Source organism: Camelus dromedarius, chromosome X, assembly GCF_036321535.1.
Source record: "Camelus dromedarius isolate mCamDro1 chromosome X, mCamDro1.pat, whole genome shotgun sequence".
Lineage (NCBI taxonomy): Eukaryota > Metazoa > Chordata > Mammalia > Artiodactyla > Camelidae > Camelus > Camelus dromedarius.
Genome location: NC_087472.1, coordinates 66,524,714 through 66,541,359, shown reverse-complemented (window position 1 = coordinate 66,541,359; position 16,646 = coordinate 66,524,714). Strand labels below are relative to the sequence as shown.

The window sequence follows — 16,646 nt, the reverse complement described above, 5'->3', positions numbered from 1 at the left end:
CAAAGACCAAATGCCCAATTCTTGTCAGGGGCCTGAAACTAGCACAGAAGAGTAACAGGGCAAGAAGGAACTAACCTCAGACACATCCCTCCTTTAACCTTTCCTTTTCCTCCAGGTTGTCCCTTTGTTCATTTCTTCAAAATTCCCTCCTGAGTTCTGTTCTATGTCACTTTCAACTGTCAAAGAGTCATGATCACATTCTGACCAGAGTTCACTATGCAGGCTACACTGGAAGAACTGCAAGGATGTGTTGTCAAAAGGCCTGGGTTCTAGGTCAGAAACTATCATTTCCTGAATGTGTGACCTTGAATAAGTCACTTAATCTCCCTGTGCCTCAGTTTCCTCAACTATTTCCAGGTTTAGGCGTAGAGCCCATGAAATAACTAGGGAATCTTACTTGCTTAAATTCTTATTAATAGTAGTAGTAGTAGTAGTAGTAGTAGTAGTAGAAGTAGTAGTAGTAGTAGTAGTAGTAGTAGTAGTAGTAGTAGTAGTAGTAGTAGTAGTAGTAACTAAATGAATGGCTACTTAAAATACTGTAGGAAGGGGCTCTGGAATATCAAAGCAGCCAGTCCCTTGCCCCCTAGGATTTCCCAGACCTATGAGGCTGGCATTTTACCTGTAAGAGGCAATTCTCAATTATCCATGCAACATGTCTTTTTAACAAATGCTAAATTCCAAGCTAGCACCCCCCCACCCCTGCCACTCAGTTCACTGTAGGGCTGGCTCCCTTCCCTGCTGGCAGCCAGTGTGTACTCAATGACTACAACCTACAGTTCAGTTGTCCTAGAAGAAACCTATGCTAAATATAATTAGGACGGCAAGTCTATTACTCCCTCAAAATCACCCTGCACATTCCAAACCTACTAAAGGAGATCTCTCGATTACTGCTGGTTTTGGGTAACATTCTTAATCATTTTGATCATTAATATTAATCTCAAAATAAGCACAGGTCATTAAACCTGGAAGAAATCTTTGAAGCTAACCCACCTAACCTTATTTTGCAGATGAGGAAACTGAATTTCAGAGGGGAGAGATAATTTGACCAAGGTTACCCAGCAAATGAACAGAATCTTTTCCACTATTATAGGAAATGCATAGGAACTAACATTTTTTCCTGAAGGGTTCAAACCATCTCACAGCTGATAATTTAAAATCCAAATAGGACCTCACACTACTCACTCTCTAGGGTTGAGTCTTCTTTTTAGAGTGGGCACAAGCCCCTAGAATTTGTCAAGGCCCCCACAATCCTAGAATAAAATCTCACCATCTGTGAAGCCTGCCTATTCACGTGTGCAATAAGCCAAATTCAGGCTGAGCTGACATTTCCTTTGAGCATAGCAGTCATTCTCATCCCTGGTTGAACATTCCTATCACCTCAGGGAGTTTTTAAAAAAATATTGATGCCAGGGCCTCACCATGACCAACTCAATCAGATGTCCCCCAGAGGTTCTAGGAATTGTTAGTCTTGTTTACTCCCCAGGTGATTCCAATGTGCATCCAGGGCTGAGACCCACTGTGCTAATGGAAACAATTCAGCCAACTAAGAGAAACACAAAGGGTTTCCTGAGCTATTCGAAAACCAAATATATTCTTTAAAAGCTAAATCTATGATGTCCTGATTTTCCAAAGAGGGGAAAAGAAAGTGGTACACAAAGTCTACAGCTGTGACACTGACCCTCAGGCATATTCTGGACTCAATTAGGAAACATGGTTTGTAGGTATTAAAAGAAAACAGGGAACCCTGGAGCTTGCAACAAGATTTACCAGGGGTAAGATGCCAAGTGACTCATATGCCTTTTTCTGATAAGGTCATTGACTTGGTGGATGATTGCTATGAAACTAGCATACATCTTGATATCTACAAAACATACAACAAATCCATCATGCCACATTACCCTCATTAACACTTTGATAGGATAGATGATGGTAGAGTCCAGTGGATTCTGCACTGGCTGACCAGATATATATAAAAGTTAACTGGCTTCAACTCCAAGACGGGGCTCTGGTGAGTTGCCATAGGAGCTAGCAGTAACCCATTATATTGAACATTTCTTTGAATCAACAACTTGGATGATACTTACTCAGTTTTCAAATGATGCAGTGCTAGAAGAGACCACCAATCTGTTTCATGGCATAAAGGAAAAAATTTAACCCCCCAAAAAAGCTAAACTAGACCAACCAAAGAAAATAAAGTTTAACTGATGCAATGCTAGAAGAAACTGCTAATTTTTGGTACAATGGAGAAAAAAATTTAAAAACCATAAAAAGCTAGAATAATGAACCAAACAAAAATTGAACAAGTTTTGTTCAAAACGCCCTGAAGTTTGGTTCAAAGGGCCAATTTCACAAGAGTATAGGACTAGACTAGACAGCAAAGCATTTGAGCCTACAGCCCAAAAAGGCTCTTAACCCTGGCTGCATGTTCAAATCACCTCAGAGGACTTTAATTTAATTAAAAAAAAAAAAGCTGCCTGTGAGATATCTCGTGCCAATTAAATCCAAATATCTCAAAGTGGAGACTGGCATGGGTATTTAAAAACTCCCCAGCTGATCTGTATGTTCACTGAGGATTGAGAACCAGTAGACCAGTAGAAGACTGTGATATTAGATATTTCACAGACAGATCAAAGTCTCGTTGTACTTGATTCTGATCAGGTGGCACCTGGAGTAGCATGATCAGTTTTGGGTAGCACATTTTTTTTTTAAATACAGAAAAAAGATAGTGCTTTAAAAGGAAGGACAATTACATGAAAACTGAAGTTCCTTCAAAATATTCTGTATTTTAGGCTTCACCAATTCACACTGTCTTTCTCCTTGAAGATCCCAAATAGTGAGTTTTCATAAGACTAAAGGGATCTTTGATGTATATATATGCAAGATTAAAAGGCAGCATTTCACTGAACTCTGTGCAAAACTGCTATATAAATAAAAGGTATGGAAAAAGCACTAAAAATGTAAGCGAGTAGCTGAGGAAGCTAGTATGACTTCAGGGGTGACTCACACTCCTCCCTCTCTACCTGACTCCATTCAGCTTCATACTAGCTGTAAAGGATCAACTCTCTCTCACCCTCTCCACTTGAAAGGCAGATCGTCTCCCATCCCACCAATCTCTCTGACCCTTCCTTTTCTCATCTGTAAAAGAGGAAAAACAATCATCTCTATCCACTCATAAGGCTGACATGATGCTCAAAATTCTAAAAGATAAGAAATTGCTTTGTAAACCCTATAGGCCCATGCACTGACAACGGATTATTAGAATTGTCATTGCTGGACTATTTACCAAATCTTCTCTACCTACTAAGCCCTTCCTGCCTCTAGGTTTTCCACTTTGTACTTTGGTACCAGGGCAAAGCACCATGAACCAAATGCTCTTGAGAGGCAGACCCACCTAATGACACTGTGGGTAGCTATCAGAAGAGGTAAGCTTTGATCAAGGATTCCTGGAAAGTCAGAGACTCAGTTGGCCTAAACTAGTTGCAGAGGTATAAATAAGAGCCAGAGAGTCTAAGATTCTCCACCTCCATCCCATTTCTTGGGGCAAAGCCACTGGGACTAGATCCAGATGCTTTGTGGGAGGTCTTCTGAGGAGGCAGTTATTTTGGGAGAATAGGCTCAATTCCCAATCATGTCTCTGTCCAGAGCAAGCACACCACAGGCCAAGGAGAGCAGAGGCCAAGATGGCAGACAAAGGCTAGAAGAAGGACATGCTTTGGCAGCATCCATGCAACAGCCAGAGTGTGCCCTTTGATCACAGCCAAGCATTCTCAGCCTGGGCCTCACCACAGGTCAGAAGAGCACATCACCCGCAGTCTCACTGGGATCCCTCAGGTTTCAGTAACACACACACACACACACACACACACACACACACACACACACACGTGAATGAGAAAATCTGAGTCAGGGCCCAAGTCCTGTTCAACAAAACCACATTCAAACTGGCCTCTCAAATTTGCCCAGCTTTCCCAGTCGGAAACTACTCCAGAGACCAACGACACAGAAACAAGCAGAAATCCCCCCAAATTCCCCACTGCAGCTGGGCTAGGCAGGTTTCTCTAGCCACAAACAAAATTGGGGCACACTTCACAGGCAGATGTTACAGGTTCTGACAGATAGAGGCTATCTAAATGGAGGGAAAAGCATTGCTCAGCTTCTTCCCACCACACCATCCCTTTCCCTCCTCCCTGCATCAGCCAAAAGTCAGGGTGAAAAAAAATATTTTTCAGGGCTTGCCTCCTTCTGCTAAAGCTAGGCTGTGAATGGCTTATTTAATCATAAGGAGAAGTCAGTCTTGAGAGGGACTTGAACCCAGGAGTCTTCCAATAAATAATCCCACGGCTGGGATGAAGCTAGGCTCTGTATGCCTTCTGTGGATGTTTTCTAGGCATTTGCAGGCAATGGGGATCTTGCTCTTTCTCTGTGCTCTCCCCAAAAGCATCTTTCCAAGTCCTGCTTGCCAGCCCCCTTTCCCCAGAGGCACTGGTGCCTGGACCTTTAAAGTGTGGGCTCTGGAGCTCAGCAGGAGCTGAATGATGCAGGGGTTGCTAGGATACTGGTTGAAGGCATTTTCTTGAATCCCCTAGTGGGGGAGTGAGAAGCCAAAATTCCTGAGCTGGTAGCAAAAAGTTATTCTCTACCCAAAGGAGTCAGACAAGAGGAAAGGGAACAAGGAACTTTGATGGGAAAAGTTGGGACAAATCAGAGAGGAAAACACTCTTCTCTTTCTTCTAACCCATTTATAGCATGGATTGGGGGAGGGAGAGAAGGTTGTATGAGAGAGGGAGGAAAGGCTTAGAAGGGGCAAGATGAAAAGAAGGGGCAGGAGAGGAAAAAAAAGAAAAAAGTCAAAATACAGAGGGTTCCACTCCTTTCGGCTGCAGTTTTTCATTTTCTCCCACTCTTTTCTCTTTTTGCATACCCTCACAAGTCAGAAGGAGAAATGCCAAACCTTTAGGATTCATACAAGTAAAAGGTCACACTGCCAACTTTGGTTCTCAACTCCCTAAACTCCCTTTTAGCTTCTCTAGGGTGGCCTGCCATCTGGCTAGCAACATCCCCTTATTTGTTTAGAGATAAATTATTTTGGAAAATGTTTACCCACTTCACCAACTAAATTACTGATGGAAGGGCTCTTTCAAGCTACCCCTTTAGCCTGAGTGGGTATGGGGTAGTGGGAGAACTGGTAGGGGGACACCCATCCATCCTAGCACCAGTCAAATCCTTACAGACCCTAGCACAAGGAGCCCTTTCAAAACTGTGGAACTCAATACATGCCCTGCAGTTTTTCCTCATTCCTAGCACAACCAACCCCCATCCATATTTAGGAGTATGTACCCACACACACACACACACACACACACACGTACTGTCACACACCCTACACACATACATTCCCAAAGGCTTTCTGCCAAGGGTCTGTCAGGCACCCAGAAGTGAAGGCTGTGGCATTTTATAATACTACTTTGTCATAAACCTGGTTCAAAGACTATCCCTAGAAAACCTTTTTCCTCTTAGGGCAAAAAAAGAGCAAAAAGCATTCCATTGTTGTAGTCCAGTTTTCTTCCCACATAACTAGGTAAAAGATCTCTTACTTAAAACCTAAGTCTCTCCAGGTACTAGCAACCAGATATTTCGGCCCTCCCCCCTCACATAACCCCTTGATTAACATTTCATTTGCCTTTTCACTCTTCTTCCCAGTTCATTAACCTCCGATTTCGAGTGCCTATGAACACTCAAAATCACAGAATGCAAGAACCTGGAGGTCACCTGGTCCAACCATCCCCAAATGTTAATGTTACAAGGAATCAAAAACTTACTGAGGAGGGAAAAAAATTGCTCTATGTCAAACAGTCACTGAACAGAGAGAACTCAGGTCTGTAGCTGTCCAGCCTAGAGCCTTTCCTCGCTCTCCAACACTGTCTCAAAACTAAGTGCCCAGCCAAAATACCAGCTTACTTTAGAGGATACTGTTGGAGCAAATGGGGGGAAGCAGGGAAGGGACTCAGTAGATTCTCTCTGCAAAAAAAAAAAAAAAAAAAACAAGTTCTTAGTTCAATCCAGGAGGCCTTCACAAAGGGTCAAAAGAGAAATAGTAAGAATCAATGCCAGCAAACTTCCCAGATTATGCTTACACCGTGGTACCAACGGAATAAAAAAAAAATCAGCTTCTCACCCACACAGAGCCAAGGAGAGCTCTAACACCATAAAACAATACTCTTCGGGTCCTGAGGTCAGGACAGTTTCAAGAGACCCCTTCACGGCTCCTCTCCCTTCAAAATCACTTCCAAAGAGACTGAACAATAGGACATGGAACTTGACAGTACAATGTCAGTAGATATGCACATCACACATAAACAGCCGCCCACATGAGTGTAGGGTGAACATGTGTGTGGACATGTATGTGTCCTGATTCATTGCTACATGAGCCACACTATTTCAAGTCAGATAGCACTATTTCAAGTCAGATAAGCAACGAATGAGGAAGACCTGCCTACATCACGGGTGGGGGGAGGGGGAAACAAGTCTCATGCACACTAGCGTCAGAGACAATTTTTTTCCTGGCTTTGCCAAGAGCTTTCTCAGGGGAAAGAGAAATATAAAAATAATAGCAATAATAACAGCACCCTCCACCACTACTATATGAAACAAGCATGCAAATATATGTCAGATTGGAATGATGCTTCTACCTCCTTTTCTGAAGCTCTCATCCCATTCCATCCAGGCTTTTTTTGGGGGGGGGGTGCTCAAAACTCTCAATTTAGCATGATAATCTACTTTCATTTTGTTATGGAAATCTTTCAGTTAGAAAGACCTCTTCTCTTAAAGAACGAACAAGGAAGCAAACAAAACCCACCACTTTCTCATTAGCACTAGCAAGTTCTATTTAAAATGTGGTTCAAGAACGTCTTTGCAAATGAGATTATCCCAAAGAAGCAAATCCAAATACATTATTCCCAAGGTAGGTAAAGAGCTGGCTTTTGTTTTTCGGAGGACATATAGAGAAAATCCTCAAACTCAAATTTACAGGTACAATCTTAAGGAAAAAAAGAACCCAAACAGTTATTGTCAAGGTCTTCTTTTGCCAATTCATAAAGATCAGAGAACACTTTTATGCCTCATTCCATGATTCCAAATAAATTGACATTTAATGATTTAAGAAATATTTTAAAGGTGGCTTCTTTCCAAATCAGAAACTGCAAACCCTCTGAATTAAGATTCAAAGGGCAGTCACCAACTGCCAGCACAACGCACCCCACCACATCACTTCCCAAATTCTTGTTTCTCATTAGAGACTGAAGAATCATGTTCCCTAAATTCATTCCTTGTATCATTTTTTCCTTTAAACATCCTGTGCAACACTGTCTTTCCAAAGATGCCAAAAATTCATCATGCTCTTCCCACAACCCCCCTTTCTCCAAACAAACCCAAATGCACTTCTGACAGCAAGAGAGAAATTCTGACTAAAATTCCCTGATGGAACTTAAAGGCAATTTTCAATAAAATGAGTTGATAAGACACCAAAAACAGCAAAGCCATTGTATAAGGATGCAGAGCTTGCCTCATAAACGTCACATAGATGAAGAATACACACACACAAACACACACACACACGCACACTTAAATAGAAAGAATTTCTTTATCAACAATTTTACTTAAGCAATAAGCAACTAGACTAACAGTCATACTTAAAAGACAAGACATAACAGATTTAGGGAGAGATAATATACCAACGTCATACATATCACAGCGAGGCCATGTTGAAGCTCAAAACGTTTTCCCCCCTGAGTAAAAGCTTGCTCTTTCTCTCCCTTTCTTTTCCTGTCTCTGTCTGTCTCTCTTGAATTTTTTTTTTTCTTGGAGGTTCTTGGGATGAAATCAAAGCGAGAGTTCGAAACAGCTCAGGTAGCTGGACTCCATTCAGCGCGTTCCCAGGAAAAACATGAGTATGACATTTACAAGCAGGAGGACTACAATCACGGCAAAAACGACTACAGTTTGCACATCAAGGGTCATGGTGCAATGCAGAACACTGTAGTGTTCCAGATGGGGGGCCGGCAGATTGGGAGATGTCAGTCTCTGTTCTGTCAGACTGTCCATACAGCCACCATGCTAGAAAGGAGAGGAGGAAGTCGGGTGCTTAGGGAAGGGCTGGGTTTGGCGCCCGAGTTTGGTACGGGGGGGGGGGAGGGGGGATGGGGACAGGGGTGCTTGCTTCCCCCCTTCTCAGGACTGAGCTGATCTTTCTTCCCTAGCTGAGAAATCTTAGCTTGCGCTGAAGTTGGCAGAGTCCAGCATTCTCTTTCGGGCGCCACGGAAAAGGCAAAATCCTGCTTTCAAAGGGAAAGGCGGGAGGAACCAGCGCGAGGTTCTCCGGCGCCTGCTCAATCTGTCTGTCCGGGGATGCGTCCGTCCGCCTGCCTGGCTACCGGTCAGTCTCGGTCTCTCCTACTCCCTCTAATTCGTTCGCTTTCCTACGCTCGCTCTGTTCGCTGGGCTCCAGGCCGCCAGCCACTCTTTAGATCCGGGCCTCGCTGGCTCTCTTCCTCTCTTCTCCCCACCCCCAGCCCGTTTTTATTCACCAGGCAACTACCGGCGCCTGCGTGAGGCTCGCCCAACCTGCTGACAGGACCGCCGGCCAATAGCAGGTGCCGCAGAAACACGTTTACTCGCCGGGGGGCGGGACTTGAGCTGGCGTGCTACCCGCCGCAACCAATCGGAGAACTTAAGGTTTCCCCAGCAGGCCCGCTCCATCCCTCCTAGCAGGATCCCCAAGCCGCCAATTCTGGCGTGGGGGTGGGGAACTTGTGGGCTGGTTGAGGGGGAAGTGAGGAGAGAAGAAGGGGAGGAGGGAAAGGCCTCGAAAAGAGGGAGGGAGTATATTGAAAGGGCCAGAGGGGAGAGGGCATGGCAGGAAGGAGGGAATGAGGAGAATACCATGTGAAACTGGGAGGAAAGAGAAGGAAAGATGAGACGGAGAAGGAAGAAATAGAGGATGCTATGAGGAAAGAGAAGGGGAAAAGGAAGGGAAAAGGATGGAGAGGAAGGAAAAGGAATGAAGGGGGAAGGGATCCTTTGCAGACACTTTATTTGGCCTAGGAGGAAGCAAAGATGCCTTAGGCAACTGCCTAAGTATTTATAGCTAATCCAGAGTTAGCAATATAAATTCAACAAACCAGTGCTGTGTAAGGAACCACAAGGACACTACAAATTATCCAAAATCCAATTATATTTGGCTTTCTCTGATATCCCTGCACTTGTAGGTCAGACTTCCTTTCCTACTTATGATTTATTTCGACTATGATAGCTTGCCCTCTTCCAGCATGCTGGGTTCTAGGAAGAGAAGGCGGCTTTGCAGTGAAAAAGCCTCTACAAAACTTGTAATCACTGCCCTGTTCTGTCTTTATGACCTAGTTCCTGGAACCTGGGAAAAGCCCTGGACTAGAAACAAGAAGTTTTCAGATTTACTCCCAGTCCTACCTCAAGCTTGCTGTATGACTTTTGTGCAACCCCTTTCCAATCTGTGGGCCTCCATTTCCCTTCTGCCACATGAGGACTTAGACCTTTCTGAGAATTCAATGAAACGTATGAACCCTCACCTCAGAAAAATAGGAGGCTCCTGGGCCCTCAAAAACTCAGGAGTAACTTACAGAAAACTTCTAAGAGCCCTTCTTACTCTTACATTCTAGGACTGTAAAAGTGAACATATAGATATTGGTGGAGAGGGGTTAAGAATCTACATTAGCCAGAGATAGAACAAATTAAGTCCTGAAATTCCTAACATACTATACACTCTAAAAGGAGTAAGAATTTCGTTCTATTCTCTAGAAATCTTTGAGTCTAGGACAGTCACCCATTTTAACTAGATGACTGGAAATTCTGAATGAATCATAAACAAAATAGCCCTTAGCCTTACAAGATAGAATAAAATCCAAAGAAATGCCCACTTTGATATTTTTTGTCTCATCACATCACCTATGAATGATTTGTGCCAAAACAAACATCAAAAAAAACCCTCAATCAGATCAAGCTTCTAGATCCAGCTATCAATTTATAGGGCACACAGAGGACAGAAAAGCATGTTAAATTGCAATATGGGAATACAGACTGTAAAAAACTACAGGACCAACAACCTCTTTAGCAAATAAATGGGAAGAAAAAGGAGTGAATGATTCAAGTAGAATTTGCATATATGTGTACACACACACACACAAACACATTTGTGACATTTATGAGATAACTGGAAATGTTAACAGATTGAATGTTCCATGATATTAAGGAATCATGATTAATTATTTAGGTGTGATCATGATATTGTGGCTAAGTTTAACAAATTGAGGGGAATGGGGTAAATCTTTGTGATCTTGGACTTGGAAATGGTTTCTTAGATATGACATGAAAAGCACAAGCAATAAAAGAAAAAACTGACAAACTGGACATAATCAATATTAAAAACTTCTGTGCTTTAAAGTACACTACCAAGAGTATGAAAAGAGAACCCACAGAATGGAAGAAAATATTTGCAAATTATGTATCTGATAAGGGACTTGTGTCTGGAATACATAAAGAGCTCTTACAACTCAATTAAAAAAGAAAAATAATCCAATTTAAAAATTGGCAAAGGATCTGAATAACATTTCTCCAAAAAAATGGTCAATAAGTACATGAAAAAATGCTCAACACATTAGTCATCAGGAAAATGCAAATCAAATGCATGAAATGCAAATGCAGGAAATTTACTACAGCATTATTTGTAATAAGACACCACTCTACACAAGCTGGTGTGGCTACAATCAGAAAGCTAGATAATAACAAGTATTGGGAAGGATATGGAAAAATAGGAACGTTTCTAACACCAATTTTAAATGATGAAGCCACTCTGGCTGAGTCTGGCAGTTCCTCAAAAAGTTAAATATAAGTTACCATTTGACCCAACAATTCTACTCCTACATATATACCTAAGAGAAATGAAAACATGCCCACACAGAAACTTGAACATAAACATTAATAACAGTATGATTCACAATAGCTAAAAGATGGAAAGAACTCAAATGTCCATCACCTGATGAATGGATAAGCAAATATAGTATATCCATACATGGAAAATTACTCAGCCATAAAAAGGACTGAAGTATTGTTAAATGCTACAACATACATGAACTTTAAAAATATTATGCTATGTGAAAGAAGCCAGACACAAAAGACTTTTTTTTATGATTTCATTTATATGAAATGTCCATATAATTAGGATAAATACTGTTTACTGAAGCTTTTGTTTCATTTACATATAAATATAAATGTGCTAAGTTGTGATGTAAAATGTATTTCTTACAGCAGGCAATGGTCAAAATAGTATGAAAGCCACTCTTCCAGATTATGTTCAGATAGATACTGGTGATCAGGACAGTTTCATAATGTAAGCAACTAAAATCTTTCTCCTTGCCTTTGAAAGTGCAATCTTATCCTTTCTCCGTTTCACTATCTATTGACCCTTCAACCCACTGCAGCCTGGCTTTCACTCCCATCATCCCATAAGAAACTGGAACTTCTTGTGAGTATAAACAAATGATCAACTTGTTGCTAAATCTCATAGCCAATTTTCCATTATTATCTTCCCTGACTTCTCTGTTTCTTGACTCCACTGATGCCTTCCTCATTTCTGAAATGTTCCCTTTGCCTCAAGGCCTCTATCCACATGACCTGTCTAGTTATATTGTCTTTACTTTCTACTTGAGTTCTTCTTCATCCAGTCATTAAAGCCATGATTTCTTAGGGTTCTTTCAATCTCATTCCCCTTTTCTTCTCATTCCACACTTGCACTTAATGATGGACCCATCCATTCCCAAGGCTCTAACTACTTGCCACCTACATTACACACTTCCTATTGTACACCAGTGGCGGAACAAAACAAACATAGGCCCTTGCCTGCAGGGAGCTTACAACTCTGCTGATGACCCCTAGGTAGTTGGATCTCCAACTGCCTTCTGGGTAACTCCTCCTGAATATCTCACAATAACCTCAAACTTAATAAGTCCAAAATTGAAGTCATCTTCCACCCCTGCCAGCTTCCTCCTTCCCCTGAGTTCCCTGCCCCTTAGGAATATCACACATAGAACTAGCCTAAAACCAGGGAGATATCCATAAGTCTTGCCTCTCCCTCATCCTGTGCTAGTCAACCAGTCTTCAAGTCCTGGTGATTCTCTTCCTCCTTAAAGAATGTGTCCTTCCTCTCTCTCCCTGCAGCCAGCACCATCATACCTTGTGGTTCTTCTCTCCCCAATTCAGCCTCTACTCTCCTGACCAAATTATCTCTTTCCAAAGCAGTTCTGCTCTTACCAATTCTACAGTGGATACTATAGATTGGTTGCTAAGGATCCATGCCACCCTTCTAAGCCTGCCTTCCTATATTGCTGAGAAGCTAAAAACCAACAACAACAACAACAACAACAACAATGACAACAGCAACCTGTAATTTCTCAAACTCCTTGCAGCCAGTGTTCTGGATGTGATTTCTGCCAATTATATGCATATACACAATATTTGGAAGAAGATGATAATACAGAAACCATACTTCTGCTGCTTCTGGTGGCAAGGAGAGTGGTGGAGATTTTAGGGTTTTCGGCAGCCATGTTACCTTTCCATAAGCTCCAGTGTCTGGTCACTGGTTTTCTGCATTTGTGCAAGCAGGGACTTTTTTTAAAATTTATTTTATTCTTTTTGCTACTGAGGTTCTAGCAGGCATAATGATACTCAAGTCAATAGTTAAGGCAGTGGCAGATTCTTCATTCCTAGATTGCAGATCAGGTGGAGTGTTCCCAAAGCTCCTGATACCTCACCTTCCTGCTTGTGGCAGAGGGAACAGCTCTCCTGATTTTGTTCTGGGAGTCATTCCTGGAGGCTCAGCCTAAAGCTTGCCCCTTCAGCCCTTCTACCATTTGGGAAGCACCCAATTTTCTATATTAAAGATCTGCTGAAAGTAACTAGAGCAATTTAAATTTTGCAGCCAAACCCTGAATTATATAGTTCCTCTGCTCAAAGGCCTTCTATGGCTCCCCACTGCCTTTAAGGCAAAATCTGTAACATGATATACAATACCTTGCCAATCTGGTGTCCTTTGCCCTTCCCAATCTCAACTCTCACCAATGCCCTCTTATTCTTTATTTTTTAGCTAAATGGAACCTATGGCAGTTCTCATAATCTACCAGGTTCTCTTGCTTCAGGACCTATTGCTGTCCTTCCTCAGCCCCCACCTCAAAGCTTAGCTCAGGTGCCACCTCCTCTAGAAGGCTCTCCCTGATGTTCTTTCCTCAAAAATATTCTGAACCATATTCTTCTCCCACAGAACCCTGTGTTTACCCTTCTTGGAACACTATTAAACTGTATTGTAATGTATTTTTTCTTGTTTGTATCCTGCACTGGACTGTGGAGCTAAAAGGACCAAGACCATGCCTGTCTTGTTCACTGCTTTCTCCCCCATGCCCAGCACAGTGCCTGACACTTAGCAGGTGCTTCACAAACATCTGATAAATGCATAAAAGTCTCTTTCTCTTTTATCCACTTGTTTCTACTCAGAGAATTATATCTTCCAACTACAGAAAGCAAGACCTGATGAGACCTCAGAGAAAATCTTCTCTAAACCCTCATGTTCTAGTTTAAAAAACTGGGGCCCGGAGAATGAAAGTAAGCTGCAAAAGATTACACAGCTAACTACTGTCAGAGCAGAAACCAAAATTCTTATCTCTTGAATCTCAAAAGTACTTTTTGGGAGATTTCAGACTCTGGAACATGACATTTGACCCCAGCCCTATCCATGTGTGGTTAGCCTTCTGAGTAAGGTGACCATTCAGCTCTGCTCACAATTTCAAAAACTTTGGTGAGTTCCCCACATTTCAAGAAGCACTACACCCACCTCAGAGGCAGCCATTCTGCTACAAGTATCAAGGCAGACAATCTCTTGGTATAACAAAACCCCAATTCCATCTTTCAATCACTTCTGTAACATCCCCATCAAGCAGTTATTCGGTTTCAGCTCCAACACCTGCAACAATGGGAATGTTCCTCTCTCCTAAGACAAGCTGTTTGTCTTTGGGACAATCTCAGTTGGTAGAAAGTTCTTTCATCTCTTTTAGCCAGATGTTATCACCACTTCTATCATAGCCACTCAGGAGCTAATCACTCCATGAGAGAGTCTGGAATATAAATCCCAAATTCACACGGAAATTACTATAGGCACACAGTATATTTCTCAGGACCCAAAGGCTGCTCATAGGATAATAATAATACTAGTAGTTAACACTTATAGAGTGCTTATGCTGAGCCAGGCACTATTCTAAACCCTTTACATATATTAATTATTTTAATCCTCACAGCAACCCTATGAGGTAGATACTACTATTGTCCTTATTTTACAGATGAGGGAACTGAGGCACAGTGCTTAAATAACTTGCCCAAGGTCATGTGGCTAGTCAGTGGTGGAGCCCAGATGCATACCCAACCCAGACTGGCTCTAATGCCTGTGCTTTTAAACACTATGCTGTATAAATGCCAGTAGGTGACACATGTTCCATCTCCCAATAGCATTTGACATGATGTCTCCTGAGACACAAGAATAAACTGTTTCAGTGTCTTGACCTGAGTCCCAGTGGCCTTCCTCCCAGGTGCAAGATGTCTAGGTCTTAAATATTTGCCTTATCTAAGGGAAAAGCCAATGTCTGGTTGTCCTTTGCCTCCTCTCATAGTTCAAACAGCTCCCAAAGCCCCACTTCTGCCAAGAAGAACACCCAAGGAAAGTTCCACATTTTGTTCTGATCCCTTGCTACCCACTTATTTGTCATCCAAATCCCACCTCAGACACCTGATAATCTCTGATGCTTGCCACAGGCAGTCTGAAGATATTGAATCCTGTCTGTTCATTGTCTTGGCTACCAATTTGACTAGATGCTTTTGCACATTCATTCTTGTCAGTGCTATTTAGGAGAGTCAGCTCCTTGAGGATAGGAACACTTGGTTAGTTCAATTATTCAGTACAGAGATCACCACTCCTCCAAAGTCAATTAAATTCAATAAGCAGTTATTCTGACAGTTAAAGGGTACAGAGAGGCTTTCAGGAATACTCTAGGTGGGAAAGAGCCACAAAAGCACATAATTTCAATGTCATACAGTAAAGCACAATCGGAGAATGAGTAAAGTTGTTGCTGATGATTATAAAATAAATCATATAATTTCATACTTGAAATGGGAAAAAAAGGTCATTTCCTCCTAACTTCCTTTTGTAGGAATCCTCCCTACAGTTATGTGATGGGGTGGGGGAAGTGGAGGGGGAGGAGGAAACACCTACTTTGAGCAATCATGGTGCTACGCCTTTCAACATATAATTTTATTTAATCCTTCCCAGAAAACAACAAAAAAGTAATTGTTATTGCTATTTTAAAGAATAGAAAACTAAGGTTCAGAATGTTTACATCATTTGTTCATATCCATACAGGTAGTATGTAACAATGGCAGGATTTAAACTGAGATCTGTTTCCAAAGTCCACCATTTTTCTCTACTACTCCTGATGAGTTTCGTCCAGCAGCCATTGGAATATTTTCAGTAACAGGAAACTCAACCTGAAGCTTCCAAAGCCATTGTTCATTTTGAGCTGAAATTCACTATTTTATGGTTCCTGTCCATTTTTTAGAGCACTATTCTCTGAGCTATGCAAAAAAGGCCTATCCTTCTAAGCAATAGTCTTCTTAAGTGTTTGAAGACATCTATCACGGGTTCAAACTCTGATACCTCCTGAACACCCACCCTATACACACACACGCAAGCACACACATACACCCTTGTTCTCTAAGATAAACATGATCATTTATTTAAGCTCTCCCACTTGTGGCAAAGTTTACAGTCCACTCCCCAAGCCTGCTGCTCATCATTTTATCCACACATCCCTCAGAACACATATCCATGTGGAAGTGACAATGGGGAGTATAGTGAAACTGTCACCTCCCTTATTCTAAACACTAGTCCTTAGGAAGAGCCAGTTCTGAGAGTATATTCACCTAAAATGGCTGATGCCTGAATGTGCTGCTGTGCCCCCTCAATGTGTTGAGAAGCTCACTGCAAAGTGAAAAAAGCAGTAGATAACAAGCTAAAACTTTCAAATGTAAGTCCAGTCTCTGCTTCTTAGTAGCTGTGTGACCTTAAACAAGTCCCCAAATTTTCTTAAAGCTCAAAAGACTATGATTTATTTGTAGCAACATAGATGAAACGGATGGACCTAAAGATTATCATACTAAGTAAAGTATGTCAGACAGTATCTGACATATATCACATGATTTCACTTATATGTAGAATATAAAAAATAATACAGGTGAACTTCTCTACAAAACAGAAACAGACTCATAGACATAGAAAACAAATTTATGGTTACCAAAGGGGAAGGGTGAGGTAAGGATAGATTAGGAGTCTGGGATTAGCAGATGCAAACTACTATATATAAATAAACAACAAGGTCCTATGGTATAGCACATGGAACTATATTCAATATCTTGTAATAATCTATAATGAAAAAGAATATGAAAAATAATATATATGTATAACTGAATCACTATTCTGTATAGCAGAAACTAGCACATTTTAAATCAACTATATTTCAATTTTA

At 41.6% G+C, this 16,646-nt stretch overlaps 2 protein-coding genes across 12 annotated transcripts in view; both read right to left on the bottom strand.

Moving 5' to 3' along the window:
* Positions 1 to 16,646, bottom strand: part of ARHGEF9 (Cdc42 guanine nucleotide exchange factor 9) — a 165,137-nt gene that overhangs the window by 131,404 nt on the left and 17,087 nt on the right. For 2 of the 11 annotated variants that reach the window (XM_031446572.2, XM_064483094.1), the window contains exon 1: positions 7,731 to 7,909. The exons of 2 other annotated variants lie outside the window; for them this stretch is intronic. In XM_031446572.2, coding sequence (XP_031302432.1) covers positions 7,731 to 7,739 — 9 coding nt within the window. In that variant the 5' untranslated portion in view covers positions 7,740 to 7,909. Of the gene's footprint in view, positions 1 to 2,084; positions 2,125 to 5,958; positions 6,019 to 7,730; positions 7,912 to 16,646 lie in introns of those variants that run through there. 7 more of the 11 variants (XM_010995341.3, XM_031446575.2, XM_031446574.2 and 4 more) reach the window with 6 other exon arrangements.
* Positions 7,770 to 8,581, bottom strand: LOC135320229 (uncharacterized). The gene has a single exon (XM_064483095.1). The coding sequence runs from the start codon at positions 8,098 to 8,100 to the stop codon at positions 7,921 to 7,923; it is 180 nt and encodes a 59-aa protein (XP_064339165.1). The 5' UTR covers positions 8,101 to 8,581; the 3' UTR covers positions 7,770 to 7,920.

What these genes read in the sequence shown, in the direction of transcription:
- LOC135320229 (XM_064483095.1), bottom strand. Translation starts at nt 8,100, where the DNA reads ATGGACAGTCTGACAGAACAGAGACTGACATCTCCCAATCTGCCGGCC.